Source organism: Hyla sarda, chromosome 3, assembly GCF_029499605.1.
Source record: "Hyla sarda isolate aHylSar1 chromosome 3, aHylSar1.hap1, whole genome shotgun sequence".
Lineage (NCBI taxonomy): Eukaryota > Metazoa > Chordata > Amphibia > Anura > Hylidae > Hyla > Hyla sarda.
In genome coordinates this window covers 87,717,916-87,740,102 of record NC_079191.1, presented here as the reverse complement: position 1 = coordinate 87,740,102, position 22,187 = coordinate 87,717,916, and the positions used below count along the sequence as shown (strand labels likewise).

Genomic DNA, 22,187 nt, shown 5'->3' with positions numbered 1-22,187 from the left:
TCAGACACTTGTTCATTATTTATTTTTCTCCCCTGACATGCAGTGTTTGTTTCTGTGGGGGGGGAGGCTGTTTTTACATAATCATTTGACATCTTTTATCTTGTATTGTTAACTAGATGATTACCCGGCGTTGCCCGGTTTTTCCTTCCTCATCCTTGTTCGGGAGGAAAATCAACAGAGGAGGAAGCTTTTGACTTCATATCCCATCCCCATATATTGTCCTCATACCCCGTCCTCCTCTCCCGACCCGTAATATGTGCACCAGGTAGTGAAATATCTCCAGCCGTACAGAAGTTATGTGAGAACATACAGTTCCCATTGATTTTCATGGGACTTTAAACAAAAACCCCGACCCTCACAAATGGGGGTAGTTATGGGTTAAATTAACTATCCTATATTTTAAGTGGACATATAAGTAACATGTGACCAAGTATTATCGAAATATCTCAAGCCGTTTGGAAGTTATGCAGTAACATATATTTTGCATTGACTTGTATGGGACTTTGAACATTAGCCCCGCCCCTGGCAAATGGGGGTGAGTAAGGGTTAAATCACCTATCCTATGTTTGTTGTTGACATATGAGTAACATGTGTGACAAGTTTCATGTTAACATCTTTAGCCGTTTGAACGTGATGCTGGAACATACATACATACATACATACACACACACGTTGAGATATAGATATATATATATATTATATATATATAAAACTCAACGTGTGTGTGTGTGTGTGTGTGTGTGTGTATGTATGTGTGTGCGTATGTGTAAATCATTTGTCCGTGAAGGTGACATGAATATTTAACATGAATTATTATTTATGGACATACCTGCATAAGAAGTTGATGTATTTGTTCTGTGAGTTCCAGTATATCTGGTTGAAGTGACCGATCTCCTGAGAACATAGGTGCAGTGAAAACATCTTCATTACCCGGACCCCTGTAATATAAAAAATAATAAGTATGTCCCACAATCCACTGTAGATCACACATAACGACTAGCTATACATTATATACATACAGAATGTATAAACTCACATCCTGACTTTGTGTCTGCCAATGATGAAAGACACTTTCCGACTCCAGGGGTTGATGAAGCTGGACCAGCTGCTGTCTATGGTGATGTACTCTCCATTTCGTGCACAAAACCGTATTGGAGAGAAGTCAAAGGGCTGTCCTCCATACTGAAGAACTAAAAAGAGAAGGACAGAATCATAAGAAAAACTCTAAACAGCTATACAGTGGGGATCAAAACATTGGGCACCCCAGGTAAAAAAATTTATTAATGTGCATAAAGAAGCCAAGGAAAGATGGAAAAACTCCAAAAGGCATCAAATTACAGATTAGACATTCTTATAATATGTCAACAAAAGTTAGATTTTATTACCATCATTTACACTTTCAAAATAACAGAAAACAAAAAAATGGCGTCTGCAAAAGTTTGGGCACCCTGCAGAGTTAATATCTTGTACTGACCCCTTTGGCAAGTATCACAGCTTGTAAATGCTTTTTGTAGCCAGCCAAGAGTCTTTCAATTCTTGTTTGAGGTATCTTTGCCCATTCTTCCTTACAAATGTCTTCCAGTTCATTGAGATTTCTGGGCTGTTTGTCACGCACTGCTCTTTTAAGGTCTATCCATAGATTTTCAATTATGTTCAGGTCAGGAGATTGTGAAGGCCATGGCAAAACACTCAGTTTACGCCTCTTGATGTAATCCCCCATGGATTTCGAAGTGTGTTTAGGATCATTATGCATTTGTAGAAGCCATCCTCTCTTTAACTTCAGCTTTTTCACAGATGGCATCAAGTTAGCATCCAAAATTTGCTGAAATTCTATTGAATCCATTTTTTCTTCTACTCGTGAGATGTTCCCTGTGCCACTGGCTGCAATACAACCCCAAAGCATGATTGATCCACCCCCATGCTTAACAGTTGGACAGAGGTTCTTTTCATTAAATTCTGTTCCCCTTCTTCTCCAAACGTACCTTTGCTCATTCCGGCCAAAAAGTTACATTTTAACCTCATCGGTTCACAGAACTTGTTTCCAAAATGCATCAGGCTTGTCTATATGTTCATTTGCAAATTTCAAAGGCTGATTTTTGTGGTGAGGACGTAGAAGAGGTTTTCTTCTGATGACTCTTCCATGAAGACCATATTTGTAAAAAGTATCTCTTTATAGTGGAATAGTGTACCACAACTCCAGTGTCTGTCAGATCTTTCTGGAGGGATTGTGCAGTCAAACGTGGGTTTTGAATTATTTTTCTGACAATACTGCGAGCTGTTCTGTCTGAAATAAAATTAAAAGGAGAACTACGGGATTGAAAAAATGTATCCCCTATCCTAAGGATAGGGGATAAGTTTCAGATCGCGGGGGGTCCGACCGCTGGGGCCCCCCGCGATCTCCTGTACGGGGCCCTGGCTCTCTGGTTAGAGAGGGCGTGTTGACCACTACACGAAGCAGCAGCCGACACGCCCCCTCCATACACTGCTATGGGAGAGACGGAATTTGCCGAAGGCAGCGCTTCGGCTCTCCCATAGCAGTAAATGGAGGGCACGTGTCAGCCGCCACCTAGTGCGGTGGTCGACACACGCTCTCTATGCAGAGAGCCGCGGCCCCGTACGGGAGATCGTGGGGGGCCCCAGTGGTCGGACCCCCCCACGATCTGAAACTTATCCCCTATCCTTAGGATAGGGGATAAAATTTTCAATCCCGTAGTTCTCCTTTAACATTTGTTGACATATTATAAGAATGTCTAATCTGTAATTTGATGCCTTTTGGAGATTTGTCCATCTTTCCTTGGCTTCTTTATGCACATTAATACAAATTTTTACCTGGCGTGTCCACACTTTTGATCCCCACTGTAAATAAGTCTCTAACCAGCTGATAATGTAAGATACACTATGGGGGAGATTTATCAAAACCTGTGCAGAGGAACAGTTGACCAGTTGCCCATAGCAACCAATCAGATGGCTTGTTTCATTTTGCGGAGGCCTTGTTAAAAATGAAAGAAGCTATCTGATTGGTTGCTATGGCTTTTCCTCCCCCTATAACTTTAAAACTTATCACCTATCCACATGATAGATGATCGGTGTCTAATGGAGGTACGACTGCTGAGACAACAAGCACTGATCACTAAAAAAAAAAAAAAAAAATTATATGTTGCTCAGTACCTCATCCTGATCACGTACATATAACGTTTGTGTGCCTAGCTTCTGTATTTCTGTATTTCCTCCCTCACTGTGTCACTGAACCGTCAGCTGTCCTTCTCATGTAATCTCCTTAATACTGGGCTGGCACACTGTAACAAAACCCCTCCCCATCTCCTTACTACTGGGGTACATGTTGCTGTATAAGGCTGAACATGCCGTCACACTTCTGCTCCTTCTCCTCTATGCTATGGACAGAGAAAACAAAACCAAAGCCAAATGGTGGCTAAAGGCTATCCTATAATGCTTGCTGGCATTATCATCAAAGTCCTGTGGCAGTACACGTAGGTGTGGTTTCATCTGCATTTGCATCTTGCACTGTTAGAATACTCCCTTAGGGACTAATATATACGTACTCTTCTTGTGCACAGCTAGCATGAGAGGCCGATCACTCGGATGCAAATGCATAATGATGGGAGTGCCAATGAGATCCTGAGGAAGGTAGCCCAACAGGGGCACGGCTCTGTGGAGAGCAAAGTACAACGATAAGGAAAAATATTAAACAGATTTAAGCGGGATAGTAATTTCCAAGCAATCCGCTCACCTTTCATCCACATTCTGGAACAAACAGTTAGGGGTATGGGTGGTAGTGAAGATACGTTTATCTGCAGGGATCCGAGGAGCTAAAACAAAAAATAAGAAAGAAACACAATTTCCTTATCTTCAACAACGTACCTAACTAGCACAGAGCACAGGCATCTACTGATCTATAACAATACAACACGCAACTCCTTGGCCTAGCGTAACTCTCTAAAAACATCAGAGATGATTACAAGCCTCTCACTGCACATCACAGGATAATACGGCCATGTGAGGTTTTGTGAGGTTTTGCAAAGGGATATTTGCAAACATTTCACTGGTATCAAACAGGAAACAGTGGGACATCGAGGCCCTGCTGCTCCAGTATTAGCAGAGATGACAGCTAAATAGACTCCTTACTGAGCAGCAGCCAGATGGAAAAATTACATCTAGTAACATGATAAATGGAAACCACTCCAGAGCTACGAGGACGCTCAGGCCTTTCTGAGGAGACGGAGAAGATAAATTGCTATTGCCAGGCCTATTTTCCAAGGGGGAAAACATTTTTTTTTTTAAATAAAATAAGTGGCACATCATTGTTAAAGGGGTACTCCAGGAACCTAAACCCATAGCCCATCCTTTCCCTCTCACCAACCTATGTATTTGTCTAAATATCATTCAATAGCTATATAAAGCAGTTTCCCTCTTTCAGCTGTCATTTACAGGCAGGAAATGAGAGTAAATTTAATTCTCAAATCCACCTTGTCTTGGTGTAAACCCCCTCACTGAGACTAGCCCCCCACCCTTCAGGACAACACCACCTGATTTCTGTCTGGTCTAGAGCTTTGGTTGTACAGCCACACCTCCCCTCCTCCTCCACTCCCTGTGTGAGAGCTTGTGAGTTGTGAGAGAAAAGCAGTGAAGATTCATAGTCTCAACTGAGCACATAGCTGCTGTTTTTCTGCTGAATATCTAATCACTGATTTTTGCTATTCAGAGCACAGCATGATTTGTTGCTGGAGGAAGGATAGTCTGAAAGAAAGACAAATACAGTGTGTGTGAGCTGCAGTGTAAGCATGCACACCGATATTGAAAGCAGTTGGCTGGCAGCTATTACACAGAACTGCACTGACTTCTGGGAGTTGTAATCTGTGCTGTAAACAAGGAAAAAGTATTTAGGAGACATCAGGAGCTGCCAAAACCACATGAATAACTACAGGGGACACAGAACAGGTATTGTGGTGGCTTTGGGGCATTTTTATTTTTATTAATTTCCCTGGAGTACCCCTTTAAGTAGCATGCAGATTCTACAGCAAAATCACACGCTGTATGGTTGCCACATACTTAGTCCAATAACCTACATACATGGATAGATACAGCTATACATACCTTCATACCCAGAGTGGACCCTCTCTGCAAACAGAACACAGCACAATTGCTCTGCAATGCTCTCAGCCTGGACACGGATAAGATATGGCGTCAAGCGGAATGGAGGGTAGGATAATTCCTTTCGAGACTCCCGTCTGCAGCTGTAAAAGAAAGTACCCATAAAAAAAAATGTAAAAAAAAATTGGACACACATTACAACAAAACACAAACACCATACACTGTCTGCAGGAAAATTACTAAGGCTAGGTTCACAGTGCATTTTAGGTTAACCCCTTAAGGACTTAGCCCATTTTGGCCTTAAGGACTCAGAAAATTCGTTTTTTTCCTCCTTGCCTTCTAAAAATCATAACTCTTTTATACTTTCATCCACATACGAGAATGAGGGCTTGTTTGCGTGACCAGTTGTCCCTTGTAATGACATCACTTTTTTTTTTTTAACATAAAATGTATGGTGCCATGAAAAAAAAAATACTACTATTTCTGTGGGGAAATAGAAAAGAAAACCAAAATTTTGCTAATTTTGGAAGGTTTCATTTTCACGCTGTTCAATTTACTATAAAAATGACATGTTTTCTTTATTTTGTGTGTCAATACGATTAAAAGGATACCCATCATTACATACTTTTTTTTCTATTATTGTACCACTTTAAAATATTGCACACTTTTAAACCAAATTAGTACGTTTAAAATCCCTCTATTTTGCTGACCTATAACTTTTTCATTTTTCCGTATGAGTGGTACTTTTTATTGATCCCACAGTTGCATACATAAAACTTAATAAATTATCAATTTTTTTTGGAATAAAATGTTACAAAAAACAGCAATTTTGGACTTATTAAAATTTTTTACGCTCCCGCCGTCCACCGTATGGGATCATTAACATATTTTAATAGCTCTGATATTTACACACGTGGAGATACCAAATATGTTTTTTTAATTTTTTTGGGGGGGGGGGGATTTTTCAAATTGTATTTTTAGGGGATAGGGGGACTATCTATAGCAATCATTTGATTGCCAATTCTGTTCAGTGCTATGCATAGGGCATGGCACTGATCAGTATTATCAGTTATCTTCTGCTCTGGTCTGCTTGATCTCAGACCAGAGCAGAAGACCCCAGGAGATGGCCGGAGGCAGGTGAGGGGACCTCTGGCCCCCATGCTGGATGATCAGATCCCAGCGGCAGCGCTGCGGGCGATCCGATCATTCATTTAAAGTACCACACTGCCGCAGATGCAGTGATCTGTATCGATCACTGCATCTGAGGGGTTAATGGCACACATCAGCGCGATCGCTGATGTGCGCAGTTACCGGTAGGTCCCTGGCTGTTGATAGCAGCCGGGACCTGCCGCGCATCATCCGAGCATCGGTCCGACGCTCGCGGTCATGTACAGGACATAAATGTACGTCCTGGTGCGTTAATTACCACCTCACTAGGATATACATTTACGTCCTGCGTTGTTAAGGGGTTAATGTTTTACTGTTTGTGTTTTACCAGTAGCGGCTTCCGGAACCGCTGGAGGTCCTCAGGCTGAGTCAATCTTGACCACCGGGACGGAAGATCGTGACGTCACGACTCCGCCCCCATGGTTGAGATGGACTCAGCCTGAGGACCTCCAGTGGTTCTGGAAGGCGCTACAGGTGGGTGCTGCATGGTAGATCCAGGGGGTCTCCAGCAGAGGGACCCCGGCGATCTGACATCTTATCCCCTATCCTCTGCATAGGGGATAAGATGTCTAGGGGTGGAGTACTCCTTTAAGCATCCATTTAAAGCAAATACATTATCCTTTTCAAAAGTAAAAAAATAAAAAGCAGAAACAAAAATTTAGTTTATCCCTATTGTGTATATAATTTTTTTTCTCAATGAGCCCCCCTATGCAGCTGCTGATAAGCATATCTAACCAACCGTAGGAGGTTATGTTGAAACAGATCAGTGAATGATAAAACCAAACATTGTATCAACACCAAAACTGTTGTAGTCTGCAACATAAATTATTAAACAGGAGAGAAAAGACTACAAGAAACACTAAGGAGCTGTGCCACCTCCCCCATAATGAATTGTGTCACTGTGCCCTTAAAGGGGTACTCTGCCCCTAGACATCTTATCCCTTATCCAAAGGATAGGGGATAAGATGTCAGAGCAGTCCCGCTGCGGCACCCCGCTGTCATTGCTGCACAGAGCGAGTTTGCTCTGCACGTAATGACAGGCAGTACAGGAGCATCTTTACGTCACGGCTCCACCTCTCGTGATGTTACGGCCCGCCCCCTCAATACGAGTCTATGGGAGGGGGCGTGGTGGTCGTCACGCCCCTGTCATAGGCTTGTATTAAGGGGGCGGGCCATGATGTCACAAGGGGCGGAGCCATGACGTCACGCTGCTCTGTCCCCTGTATCACCCGTCATTACGCACAGAGCGAACTCGTTCTGTGCAGTAATGACATTGGGGTGTCGCTGCGGGTATCCCGGGGGTCCCCAGTAGCGGGACCGTGGGGATCTGACATCTTATCCCCTATCCTTTGGATAGGGGATAAGATGTCTAGGGACAGAGTACCTCTTTAAGCGCTTAAGAACCAAGCCAATATTTTTTTTTGCACTTTGCTTTTTTCCTTCTGCCTTTCTAGAAACCATAACGCTTTAAATTTTGAACCTACAGATCCATTTAAGGGCTTGCTTTTTTGTGTCACCAATTGTACTTCGTAATATCATATATTTTATAACAAAATCTGTGAAAACAAAAATATATTTGTGGGGTGAAATAAAAAAATATTTAAACTACATGTACCAAAATTAGTATGCTGAAAATCTTCCTCTTCTGACTCCTATAACTTTTTTTTTTTTTTTTTACTTTTCTGCATACAGTAATGCATAAGGGGTTAATTTTTTTGCGCCATGATCTGTAGTTTTTATCGGTACTATTTTTGTTATGATGGGACTTTGATTGCTTACATTTTTTATGGCATATGACGTTACCAAAAATGCGCAAATTTGGACTTTGGTATTTTTTCTTTTTTTTACATGTATGCCATCGACCGTGCAATTTCATTAACATTATATTTTAATAGTTCAGACATTTACACATGGGATGGTAACACATGTTTATATTTATTTTGATTACATTTATTAAAAAAAAAATAAAATGGGAAAAGGGTGATGATTCAAACTTCTTAGGGAAGGGGTTAATTCATTTTATTAATTACTTTTTTTCTTAGTCCCTATAGGGGGCTATAATATGCAATCTTGCGAATGCATACACTGTTCAATGCTGAGCTTTGGCTCAGCATTGATAAGTGTTATTGGTGCTCTGCTGTTCTAGCCTGCCATAGCTGGGTGGAGCTTCAGAGCACCGATCGGACCACTCAAGGTAAGGACCCTCCCGCAGTTCACTCTGAGCTGATCGGGACCTGCGATTTTGCTGCGGATGTCCCGCTTAGCTCCTCTGAGCTACCCGCAACATTAAATCCACCATTTAGATGCTGCAATTAACTTTGATCGCAGCATCTAAACGGTTAATGCCAAGCAATAACTGTGGGTCCTGGCTGCTAATCGCGAGCACTCTTCAAATTGCGGTTCCAGGACGTACAGGTACGTCATTGGTCTATAAGTACCAGGACACAAGGGCATAACTGTACGCCCTTTGTCCTTAACAGGTTAACATGAAGACCAACTTTTACCATGAAGATAAATAGGTCTAAACTGATGCACTATGTGAAGTCGCAAATACAAGTAATTATCAGAAATCAATCGTTTAAGAGGCAGTATAGGAACCAATATAGGCTGGATGCTCTATTGTTGCTTGTTGCCATGGGATACGTCCTTTGGCAGCTTTCTCTTCTGGTCAGGCATGCTCAATTCTCACACACAGTGACTATACAGCCAAACAGACTGCATAATATCCAGCTGCTACATTGCATACAGTGCACCTACATACTTGTTATGCATGAGGTAGGGAGTCTGCTTGCCTAGCTGAATATTTACTGGCCAGGATGACGTAAATATAAATGATTTACAGCTATACCTTTTATATTACAGGCTGTAACACTAAATTCACTAAGCAGCAGGGGACGGGGGAAGGATATTATTCACTATAACACTGTACAGTGTGTGAGGAGAGAAGAGATAACTATCATTATAAAGATTACATCCTCTATGGATGACTTACACTATGCAGCACAGGAATGAGCATCTGCACTAATGACTGCTGGAACATGAAGTTCAAAGCAAATAATCATATATTTTCATATATGAGAAGGGAGGGGATAAAAAGAGAAAAGGAAATAAGATCATGCCTGCATTATTTTTTTGGAGGCAGATATTTCATTTCATTCATCCTAACAAAAAGTTTGTTGTGAAAAGAGAATCATGGTAAAACCCCTTTAAAATTACTGTTTTCCAACCTGTGGCTCTCCAGCTGTTGCAAACCACAAATCTCATAATGCATAGACAGAAAGGTATAATGGGAGCCGTAGCTTTGCAATAACTGGGGATCCACAGGCTGGAGAACATGTAACCCTGAGAATACTCAATAGTCCTGGTCCCAAACTGCTCCGCTGCTCTGGCCTCTTCTAGTCAGAGCAAATTGATGCAGGCACCACTATATGTGCCACCACATGATCTAGAGGAAGCTCTGAGTGGCCAGGCAGGGAGCAGAGCATTCTCTTTCTCCGGCCAGTACTCTGCTATTCCATTGTATCTTGAAGAGCCAATGTTTTTTTCTTGCCGATTTCCTGAAGGTGATGGAGGCCCTTTTTTTCTGCTTATATTCTGGACCTGCTTGCTGGTCTGGATAACTGGTGGACATCAGTTTAGAATTCCTGGTCTAAGAGATCCTGCCCTAGCTTTGAGATGACTGTTATAATGGATTAAAGTAATGTATGATAAATCTGTGTGTCAGTCATTTGAAGAGACCATACCCGCACATAGTTAGATGGGAACAAAGTTCCCCATGAGGTAAATGTCTTCTGAGGAGGTTCTCGTCGAGCCGCCAGTGAAATGTGAGTGTGCTTAGTGAGCAGTGCAAAGAGGACTTGAACTGGGGCATTGTCCAACAATGTCACAGAGCTCATATGCGCACTAGTCATAAAGCAAAGTTTGGGAGATTTTCCAAAGAAATAACCAATGCAAGTATGGGTCCTGTGCGGTAAAGAATAAAAAGAATGAGCGGTCAGTGAGATTGTACAGGAAGTATTGACTGACAAGTCTACATAACTATGTGATTTTGTTTGTCATTTTATAATAATACTATGGTGTGTAATTCTGGTGACCATTCATGGCAGATAATGAAGCAGACAGACAATCTTCTTATTTTTGGTTATTGTAAAATACCAGAAAATGCAGCTTAGAGACCGATCTTTACATCTATGACTGGTTAACAAAAGCAGAGATATATTTTAATACTCTTTTGTACTGTGCCCTGGTGACTTCATTCCTTCATCTTGCCCACACATGACTAAGCGCTACAAAATGTTCTGCATTTATTTTCTGCAATCATTTATTATGCAAAAAGATCAGACTAAATCAAAAGTGTTTCTTCTATGTATTAAAATCCCTTTGATACTTCTTGGATTATCACACTATGATCATGTGCCCGTTGGAGCTCTGTCGACAGCACATTGATCTGCCGCCTGCCAGCATCCATTGTTCACGCAGGCAGACAATTCATTCATGAGTAAGAGCAAAGTGCTGGAAACTCATTCATTACATTTTGCCTCATTCCTGATGTTTATGCTGCATCCATGTCAAAGCACAGATAATATTTAGCAACGTCTGACACTACTGGTTAAACAGATACAAAAAAAAAAAACACTTTAGTAGCACATAAGTTTTATATGTTGTATGTTTTTTCAGTAACGGCTTTATTTTTATTGTTTTTAGTGAGAAAAAAAATAAAAATAATTAAACTTTTTCAAACTTAAAGCATTACTGTCATTACAAACAACTTTTTAAATAGTTCTTCCCCATTTGAGAGACATAGTGGGGGGCCTCAGTGGTCGTATATACCCCTGGGTTTCCCCATCTCATGAAGTGATGGCATATGATACTAAACTCTAACGTGGTCAACACAATAGAGGACAGTGCACTGTCACAAATGGATCTGGATAGGTGGTTTGGGCTGGGAAGTGGCAGATGAGGTTCAACACTGATAAATGTAAGGTAATGCACATGTAAAGGAAAAATCCGGGCTGGGATTATGTATTCAAACACTTGGGAGAACACTTGGGATGACTGATGTGGAAAAGTACTTAGGAGTCTTAGTTAATAGTAAATTTAGCTGTAGTGACCAGTGTAGGGCAGCTGCTGCCAAGGCAAATAAAATCATGGGGTGCATCAATAGGGGCATAGATGCCCACGACAAGGAAATAATTCTACCGCTGTACAAATCACTAGTCAGACCACACATAGAATACTGTGTACAGTACTGGGCACCAGTGTACAAAAAAGATATAGTGGAGCTGGTGAGGGTTCAAAGACGGGCAACCAGAGTAAGGCTGGTGAAACGTTTGGTCCGGTCGGCTCATTTTTGCGCCGTATGCGCTTTTACAACCGGACCTAAAACCGTGGTTGACCACGGTTTTAGGTCCGGTTGTAAAAGCGCATACGGCGCAAAAATGAGCCGACCGAACGTTTCACTCCGGTCGGCTCATTGAAATGAATGACATACGGGAGCGCATACGGTCACATACGGGAGCTTTTAGCTTTTAGCTCCCCCCTGCCGTATGCGCTCCCGTATGGGACAAAACGTAGTGTGGACCCAGCCTAATACGGGGAATGGGAGGACTACAGTACCCAGAAAGTTATCAGAATTAGAGTTATTTAGTTTAGCAAAAAGAAGGCTTAGGGGCAACCTAATAACTATGCATAAATATATCAGGGGACGGTACAGAGATCTCTCCCATGATCTATTTATACCCAGGACTGTATCTATAACAAGGGGGCATCCTCTACGTCTAGGGGAAAGACGGTTTCTACACCAGCACAGATGGAGGTTCTTTACTGTAAGAGCAGCGAGACTGTGGAATTCTCTGCCTGAGGTGGTGGTCATGGTGAACTCTGTAAAATAATTTAAAAGGGGTCTGCATGCATTTTTTTGGAGAGTAATAACATTACCGGTTATGGATACTAGATTTATAGGGACAGAAGTTTGATCCAGGGATTTATTCTGACTGCCATATTTGGAGTGGGGAAGGAATTTTTACCTCGAGTATGAGTTTTTTTTTTTTTTTTGCCTTCCCCAGGATCAATTCAGTAGGGACTCATTAGGGTTATAGGTTGAACTTGATGGACTCTGGTCTTTTTTCAACCTCGAACTATGTTACTAGGATATGCGTCACTTCATGATTAGTGGGGGTGAAGGGGACACTATGCTGGGACACTATGCTGGTGTAGCGTTGCATCCCCTTCTCAGCTTTTGACTGCACAGTGTCACTTGTGGACACCCAACTGTGAAGGGGAACTACACCAATCCCATTCACTTCAATTGAGCTACACTGCATCTCCTTGACATATATGACTGTATATCCTAGCAGTGGCCCTGATTTATCAATCTGAGAGAGAAACTGGAGTGAGTTTCCCAAGCAAACAATCACAGCTCGTGTTTTATATATTAAGGAGCTCTGGTAAAATGAGAGCTGAGCAGTCATTGGTTGCTTGGGAAAATGAATCCAGTTTCTGTCTCAGACAGATAGATAAAATCAGGGCCAATATGTCATCACTTAGATAGAACTAGCCCCAAGGCTAGGGCTTCAGACAAACTGGCAGTGCATAATAAGGTGTTTTTGTTCACAGTAGAATTTTTATAATATGTATTTATTTATTTTTATTTATTTACAAACAACACTGATATTAAGACAGCTTATCAGCTGCTAAACAGGGGTCCTGGCAATCATGTGATTAACAAAACTAATAGAAGCAGTGACACTGACTCTTTTGCGGACACTGTGCTTAATGTCCCACAACTAGTTATAGTTATTTACTAGAAGGCCCCCACTACGTAATGAAGTTGCTGCATCTGACCTCTGTTTGCCTGCTATGACGTTATAGATTTGATGAGAGGATACGAGTAGGTGATGTAAATGTGAGCCACTGATCACGGTGTATACAAAGATCAATGGGGAAGAACAATGGAAAAACATCTCTATTAGGTGCCCATCTCTCTCTAGGAGCAGAATAATGCCCCCTAACAGGTACAGTAACATTACACATGGGAGCTTGTTAAGGGATTAATAACTATGGCAGTGGCAGGATTTTCTAAGCCTTTTTCTGGGAACGCAGTTAAGCAAATAAAGTCATTAGACTCCACAGATGATTTATAGAAAAAAAATCATTTTATGTAACTTTTTGGCCAGCTGACTGGTTTAGGAACGTATTAGAGTAAAGTCACCTCAGCTAGAAGTGAAACAGGAACCTGCACTGTAACAACAGCAAAACTGTTCTAAATTACCTGTGATTTTGACCCTTTTTTTGTTTACCTAAAAGTAGTATTTCTATTCCCAGCACAGCTCCTATGACCATTCACACAGCAGTGACAGGTGTACCGTATATACTCGAGTATAAGCAGAGTTTTTCAGCACGATTTTCCGTGCTGAAAACGCCCCCCTCGGCTTATACTCGAGTGAACTCTCCGCCTGTCAATCCCTTCTCAGTGGTCTTCAACCAGCGGACCTCCAGATGTTGCAAAACTACAACTCCCAGCATGCCAGCATCAGCTGTTCGGGCATGCTGGGTGTTGTAGTTTTGAAACCTCTGGAGGCCCGCAGGTTGAAAACCACTGCGGCCTTCGTCATCATCCAGCCCCCCCCCCCCCCCCTTTTGTTTTGTACTCACCTCCCCTCGGCGTGAAGTTAGGGTGAGCTGGTCCGGGCCATCTATGCTGCAGGGACTGTCCAGTGGAGATTGCTATTCGTTGCGGGCTGTCCATTTTCACCGGGGGGCCCTCTTCTCCATGCTTCGGGCACGGCCCCGGACTAGTGACGTTGCCTTGACGACGACGCACAGGGACGTTGCGCATGAACGTCACTAGATGACTAAGGCCGCAGTGGTCTTCAACCTGCGAACCTCGAGAGGTTTCAAAACTACAACTCCCAGCATGCCCGGACAGCTGGGAGTTGTAGTTTTGCAACATCTGGAGGTCCACAGGTTGAAGACCACTGATGAAGGTATTGACAGGTGGTGATGATGTGGGTGGGGGGGGGGGGGGGGGGGATGATGTATTTCCCACCCTAGGCTTATAGTCGAGTCAATAACTTTTCCTGGGTTTTTGGAGTGAAATTAGGGGCCTCGGCTTATATTCGGGTCGGCTTATACTCGAGTATATACGGTACTTAGTAATCCTATGTCCTAGAAATTACAAGTAACACTCAATCATACGTTAAGGGAACCCGGTCATCTTTTTCATGCTGCCTGAAACACCTCATCTGCACGTATTTTCAGTCATAATGCAGGTACAAAAATACAGCCATATCTGGCTAGAATAAAACCCACCTGATCCATCTATGCCAAATCTGCAGTTATTCAATTGGTCTACAGCATTATATGGAGAGGTATCAAGACCCCCACTTTACTCTACTTGTCATTTTCCCCTCTACATAAGGGGGAGTCTGCCCATAAAGAATAAAAAACACATAAACCTGACTATCCCCAGCACCTGGGGTAGGTTTACGGGCGGCTTTTTCCAATTCCATCTCTAATTGATCACAAATATATAACTACATATCTGCAGCTGTCAGAGCTGAAACCGACTGTGAATCCACAGGGAAAGAATTACTAGTGGATTAAGGTCTCACTCAGTAGTAGAAGAACATGGAAAATCACTGCCATACAAAGCACAAGTCATACAGACTGCAAGTCATTTTCCTATAATCCATTTCCTGCAGGAGCGGTAAATGAGCACCTTGTAAAGACACAGTCATGACAAGGAGGTCAGTAAGGGTTACAGATTACAGATGCATGCAAGTAAAATCCCTCCCTGTATTGACTTAAAGGGGTACTCCGGTGAAAACCTTTTTTCTTTTAAATCAACTGGAATTTACTTAACAGAAATACCAGAGTTTGCTGTGTTCCACATCTCCCACAGTGGTGAACGCAAATTCTGTTAACTGCGTAGTGCAATGTGCTTTTTCCATAACTTTTTTTTTTTTTTTTTTTTTTTTTTTTTTTTACATATTTAAAACTATATCTTCTGGATTTGACATAAAAGTCTAAGCGAAGACTCTTCCTTTAGGATTATATGGCTGTACAATGATAAAGTCCGTGTCCAATAAAGTGAATGAACTGTTTAATAAACTTTTGACATGTTGGAGAGACATGTCAAAAGTTTTTTTGGTTTAAGGTTTTAAGGTCCCAACTGATCACTAGAATGAGCTGGGAGAAGAGCACATTAAGCTTAAAAAATAAAATAAAAAATAAAACTTAGTGTAATTCTATCACACTGACTCCGTCAGTGCGCAATTCTCTTCCCGCTCATTCTAATGAGTGGTTGGGGTCTAGACACTGACACCAAGACTGATCAAAACTTTGACTTGTCTCTAGAATATGTGAAAAGTTTTTTAAAGTGACAGGTACACTTTAAGTATAGCTTTAGCCGGGGCTCAAGTCAACAGGAACACCTTTCCCATTATCCCATTAGCAGGAGTCCTGCAGGACCAGCCCTTGAGTGGAAATCTTGGGTGAATTCACCCACTTTTTTTCCCAGGACTTGACCCCTGCCTTTGGCTTACCTGATACGGCAGTAAAATGACTTTTCTTCCAAACCATCTAGTTGTCCTGAATCTAAAAAAAGAAAAAAAAAAAGTCATATTAGGTTTGAAATGTTTTCTGTCAAGCGGAATAATTAATACCTACTGAGTGCAGTAACATGTAGACGTTTTAATACTCAATGTCAACCATCTCAGATTACTGCCTAAGTATGACAGTACTATGGTATATGCGCTTGTCCTCATGAAGATGAAGTGACCTTTACACTTCATGTCTACACTCAGGCATGTTAGTTCTGCCACAATGCAACCAGCTAAGCAAACAAAAGCAAACCCTGAGCCCTAGTCCAGCCACTGCTGGAACATTGACTTTCCACTAGATGTACTATGGGAATTTTCCAGTTTTATGCAAGTCTATCATTGTTCTAAAAGACCCTCTCACCACGAAGGCCCTGGAAAGGAAAGACAGATTGGTGATTGGGTACTTTCTGAAGCCATACGAGGCATCACATGATCTGCCAGTGCTGTTTACTGGCTAAGATAGGTCAGGTGGTACTTTCATCTTTTAGACAGTATCATTTAGTTCACAGATAGTTAGGTTCAGGCCACACTACTACTGAATACCATAGGCAAAACGTATGTTATAGATTTAGAGATTTCATTAGGGCTAAAGAATCAGTGGCTAAAGAATCAACTGCAAGGAAGATCTTTATTTTCTTTTCATGTAACCTTAAATGTACTGGTCCCACATTCCAACTTCTTACCACTTCCATTGCACATGCTCCATGATGGCAGTCTGTAGGGAGTAGTTGAGCTGTAAAATACACTAACATCCTGTGGTGCAAGCAGCTCCACAAAGCGAACCTGTGAGAACAGGTCTGCATTGCAGTGAAGCACGGTTGAGGCTTGCTCCGAGATGTAAAGTATCCGACCACTTTCTAAGGAAACAGCCACAGCAAATACATCCTGTGTGTAAAGCAATGGAGAGAGTATTAGGAGCAGTCCAGAGACACAGCTACAACTAGCAATACTGCAGACACTCACTCACATTCTTCTGAGATCACACATTCCAGTCTTCTCCACTCTACACACACATATAATATATATATTATATATATATATTATATATATATATCATCAACATTTAAAGGGAACCAGTCATCAGATTTTACCATATATAAAGTGTTGCATGAGTTATATGTTATCACCATTCCTGCTCGCAGGGAGAATATCGAGTTAGAAAGTATTCCCCACCACCCCTGTAAGTAGTCCCCTAAGCGGGAGCTATACTCACCTAGTGCCATTAAAATCACGTATAAGCAAGCATGGGCTGTGTACAGCCTTATACATGATTCTACTGTGGAAGTGGTGAATATCCACACCTGGGCGTCTACACAGTCTACACAGAGACTCTGTTCACTCGAAGCCATTAAAATCACGCTTCCTCAGAGTGATTGACAGCCCTTGTCACCGCTCTGTTCCCTGAGCAGACAGAGCAGAGCGAGGATGCGGGCCATGCTGTCAATTATGATGAAGGGGCGTGATTTCAGTTGGAGCAGAGAGGACTAGGCGATTATAGCTCCCACCCAGGGGACAATTATAGACTATATATCCTTCCCATCCCTGCAGGAAAGAATGTCTCCCAGGAATGGGAAGGAAGAAAATGTTACCATTTATAACACGTTGCCACAAATTATATATAGTAAAATTGGACGACAGGCTCCCGTTGAAAAGGATATATCCCCTTTACATCCAATTTTATATCTATCCACAAAATAAACATATATACACAAATTAAGATTTTTTATTTATATACACATCAATTTTTTGATACTGCAGATTTCCCCACAACATAACACATGAAAGGAAGAGCAAGCTAATGGTCAATGGAAAACGATACAGTCCAGCTTTCTACAATAGCATAAAATTTAATACGGCAACAGAAACAAGATATGTGCAAACAGCAAAGCTCAGCTTCAACTAGTCACACAACGTGCACGTTTATGCTTAGCGCAGGGTCACAAATATTGTATTTTGCTGTATATCTGCTTATGCATATTTTCCTACCCATTGAAGTCAACAGGTAGCATAATACTCAGAAGCAAATACGCAGCAAAATACACTACATGTGACCCTATCCTTAAACAGCATTTTACAATTGTTGTGGGATAGATAACTGTTGAGAGGCTTCACACCAGGCAATAAAAGTATTATCCAAATCTCAGTTATCTAAAGTTATTCAGCTATTTCTGTAGATTAAATGGGCACTGCCAGATTGAAAACACTTTTTATATGTCTACATCGTGGCAAAACATTAACCTTTCTATAATACTTCATGAAAAAAAAAAAAATTGTTTCCTTTATTACAGAAATCATGGCTGATAAAATCATGGCATGGACAAAGCCTTGTAAGCGAGGGCAGGCTAGCACTTTTCTGTGCTCTCTCCTGTCCTACCAGAGAGTAGAGAGAGCACAGAGGAGTGCTACCAGACAGTAGAGAGAGCACAGAGGAGTGCTACCAGACAGTAGAGAGAGCACAGAGGAGTGCTACCAGACAGTAGAGAGAGCACAGAGGAGTGTTATCAGACAGGAGAGAGCACAGAGGAGTCCTATCAGACAGGAGAGCGCACAGAGGAGTCCTATCAGACAGGAGAGAGCACAGAGGAGTCCTATCAGACAGGAGAGAGCACAGAGGAGTCCTATCAGACAGGAGAGAGCACAGAGGAGTCCTATCAGACAGGAGAGAGCACAGAGGAGTCCTATCAGTCAGGAGAGAGCACAGAGGAGTGCTAGCCCACCCTCACTTACTGGACTTTGTCCATGCCTGTGGTTCAGCTTGGACAAAACAATCATTTTAAAAGCCATGATTTCTATAAAAATGAAATGTTCTTATGAAGTATATTAGAAAGGTTAATGTTTTGCCAAGATGTACAACATATAAAAAGTTTTTGTATCTGACAGTGCCCATTTAAGTATAAAACTAAACAATAAAAGAACACATAGGACCTTTCAAGGATTTTCTCACCAAGTTATTCTTTGTGAACTCAGAGGTGATGTTAGCGATCTCGTCCATTGTGTAGCATGACAGATCGTGGCCGTACGGGTGCTCATCATTGACCATTAGCAGCTGATAGTATTCTTCATTTGCTGCAGAAGATAAATGTACATGCACATAAACTCAGTACTGAAAGGAATTGTGTACATAAACAATCTACAACTTAGGATAAAAGATACATAAAATATGTACGTAATAAATTACTAGTACCCATATGAAAACAATAGGAGAATAATAACCAACACTCAACTTTTCAGAGTTTTTAAAGAATTTATTTTTAAAATGACATTTATTACCCCACATTGCAATGAATACACTGTTACGCTGAAAGATCGTCCAACTTCTAGATTGGACTCTTTTACTCCATAGACTAATCCATTGAAAGCTGGGGAGTGAAGAGTGTGCTTACAATTTCAGCCTGCTGTTATTAATGATCACCTTTTTTTGCACACTGCTTCATAGTTAAACTTAGACCTTTGCTATGGCTAACAAATTTTTGTTCCAGGGTTATACTCAGATCAAAAAAATAAAGGGAACACTTAAACAACACAATGTAACTCCAAGACAATCACACTTCTGTGAAATCACACTGTCAACTCAGGAAGCAACACTGATTGACAATCAATTTCACATGATGTTGTGCAAATGGAACAGACAACAGGTGGAAATTACAGGCAATTAGCAAGACACCCCCAATAAAGGAGTGGTTCTGCAGGTGGTGACTACGCACCACTTCTCAGTTCCTATGCTTCCTGGCTGATGTTTTGGTCACTTTTGAATGCTGGTGGTGCTTTCACTCTAGTGGTAGCTTGAGACGTAGTCTACAACCCACACAAGTGTTTCAGTTAGTGCAACTCATCCAGGATGGTACACCAATGTGAGCTGTGGCAAGAAGGTTTGCTGTGTCTGTCAGCATAGTGTCCAGAGCATGGAGGCACTACCAGGAGACAGGCCAGTACATCAGGAGATGTGGAGGAGGCCGTAGGAGGGCAACAACCCAGCAGCAGGATCGCTACCTCCGCCTTTGTGCAACGAGGAGCTAGAGGAGCACTGCCAGAGCCCAGCAAAATGACCTCCAGAAGACCACCAATGTGCATGTGTCCACTCAGACGGTCAGAAACAGACTCCTTGAGGGTGGTATAAGGGCCTGATGTCCACAGGTGGGGGTTGTGCTTACAGCCCAATGCTGCGCAGGACGTTTGGCATTTGCCAGAGAACACCAAGATTGGCAAATTTGCCACTGGCGCCCTGTGCTCTTAGCAGGTTCACACTGAGCACATGTGAAAGACGTGAGAGTCTGGAGATGCCGCGAAGAACGTTCTGCTGCCCACAACATCCTCCAGCATGACCGATTTGGTGGTGGGTCAGTAATTGTGAGGGGTAGCATTTCTTTGGGAAGGCTGCACAGCCCTCCATGTGCTTGCCAGAGGTAGCCTGACTGCTACCTCTGGCAAACAGACCACTTTGAGACCATATGTTGGTGCGGTTGGCCCCGGGTTCCTCCAAATGCAAGACAATGCTAGACCTTATGTGGCTGGAGTGCGTCAGCAGTTCCTGCAAGATGAAGGCATTGATTCTATGGATTGGCCCGATAGGTCCCCAGACCTGAATCCGATCGAGCACATATGGGGACATCACTTCTCGCTCCATCCACCAATGCCACATTGCACCACAGACTGTCCAAGAGCTGGCGGATGCTTTAGTCCAGGTCTGGGAGGACATCCCTCAGGAGACCATCCGCCATCTCATCAGGAGCATGCCCAGGCATTGTAGGGAGGCCATACGGGCACGTAGAGGCCACACACACACACACACACACACACACACACACACTACTGAGCCTCATTTTTGACTTGTTTTAAAGGACATTACATCAAAGTTGGATCTGCCTGTAGTGTGGTTTTCCACTATGATTTTGAGTGTGACTCCATATCCAGACCTCCATGGGTTGATAAATTTGATTTCCATTAATAATTTTTGTGTGATTTTATTCAACTACACATTCAACTATGTAAAGACAAAAAGTATTTAATATGATAAGTTAATTCATTCAGATCCAGGATGTGTTATCTTCGTGTACCCTTTATTTTTTGGGCAGTGTAGATTAAAGCATTAGTGTCACTTTTACATGACAGAAAAATTTGATCGCACCAGGTCTCAGTCCTGAGACTGCTACCTGTGTCTACACCTGCACTTGATGCATTTAGCAGCTTTATAGAAGCAGACCTAATCAGGGATAGCAGAGAAAGCATTCACATAAGTCAACATTAGCTCAGCGTGTCTTCAAAGAGAAAAGACATGTAGAGCATGCCTTAAATGGTACCTGTCATTAGTATTAAAAAATATATATTATAGATAAGCCTATTTGAATTACCTTTCTAATACACTTCTTAATAAAATTTTGTAACTATATGTTTAATGAACTCCTTAAAGTTTGGCCACCAGGGTCCTCCTTCTGGTCCTGCCTGCAGCAGCCTGGCAGAGACAAAAAAAAGTCAGGAAATTCGGATGGGACCTCAGCTCAGCACAGTGTACTGAGTGTATAGAGCTGAATATTTCAGCTCGCTTTTCCTTTGGGCTGAGCTAGACTGAGGAGTCATGATGCCTTCAGTTTATAGTGCTGAATATTGTGCTAAATATTTCTGCTCCTTTTGTAGATGATGGCCAGAGCTCGCATACTGTGGAGTTCAGTGCTGAGAGCTGAGGGTGAGGTGGAGGAGTGGGGATGCAGTCTCAGCCAATTACAGCCCATCTCACACTGAACTGCTCTTGGCTGTGTGTAGCAGAGTGAGGGAAGAAGTTCTCCCCTGCAGGGCTTCAGATTATGTATACCTGCTGGGAAATGCCCCTTTTCCAGTCTGTGGAGCTCAGTAAGACTGAGCAGACATTACAGAACAATATTTAAAAAAAAAATCAAAAAAATTAAGGCAGGGGATGGTTTATGATTTGGGGGGGGTGGGGGGGGGGAAGTAAACTGGGATGATAAAAAAAAATTTATCAAGTATATGACAGGTACTTTTTAAAACAAATGTATTCAAAGGTCCATACCTTTCACTTGTTGCATGCAGTGCAGTGCATAGCGTAATGAAGCCATTGTGCTTGACTTGCCCTTCAATTGCTTTTCAGGTGGGAGATAAGAGCGTAATTCTTTGAGTATCTTTATTAGTTCCTTCTGTGTTTTGGCTTTTGCCGGTTGTTCGCTGCTACAAAAACAACAAATGCTAAGGACACCGTTGCAGCAATAAAGATGATGGTGAAATATTTTTAATTGTCTAGGCACTAAACATCAGATGCCCATGAACGAAGAGAGAGAGTCATGACTCAATGCTGCTTAC

The 22,187-nt window shown here is 42.1% G+C and overlaps 1 protein-coding gene across 4 annotated transcripts in view; it reads right to left on the bottom strand.

The window, feature by feature from the left end:
- The window catches only part of PER2 (period circadian regulator 2), an 82,691-nt gene that overhangs the window by 23,084 nt on the left and 37,420 nt on the right, over positions 1-22,187 (bottom strand). For 2 of the 4 annotated variants that reach the window (XM_056564545.1, XM_056564547.1), the window contains 9 exons: positions 21,901-22,055; positions 18,823-18,944; positions 16,562-16,763; positions 15,822-15,873; positions 5,113-5,252; positions 3,749-3,827; positions 3,561-3,667; positions 1,037-1,190; positions 830-938 (listed from right to left, as the gene is read on the bottom strand). In XM_056564545.1, coding sequence (XP_056420520.1) covers positions 830-938; positions 1,037-1,190; positions 3,561-3,667; positions 3,749-3,827; positions 5,113-5,252; positions 15,822-15,873; positions 16,562-16,763; positions 18,823-18,944; positions 21,901-22,055 — 1,120 coding nt within the window. The remainder of the gene's footprint in view (positions 1-829; positions 939-1,036; positions 1,191-3,560; positions 3,668-3,748; positions 3,828-5,112; positions 5,253-15,821; positions 15,874-16,561; positions 16,764-18,822; positions 18,945-21,900; positions 22,056-22,187) is intronic. The other 2 variants (XM_056564546.1, XM_056564548.1) reach the window with 1 other exon arrangement.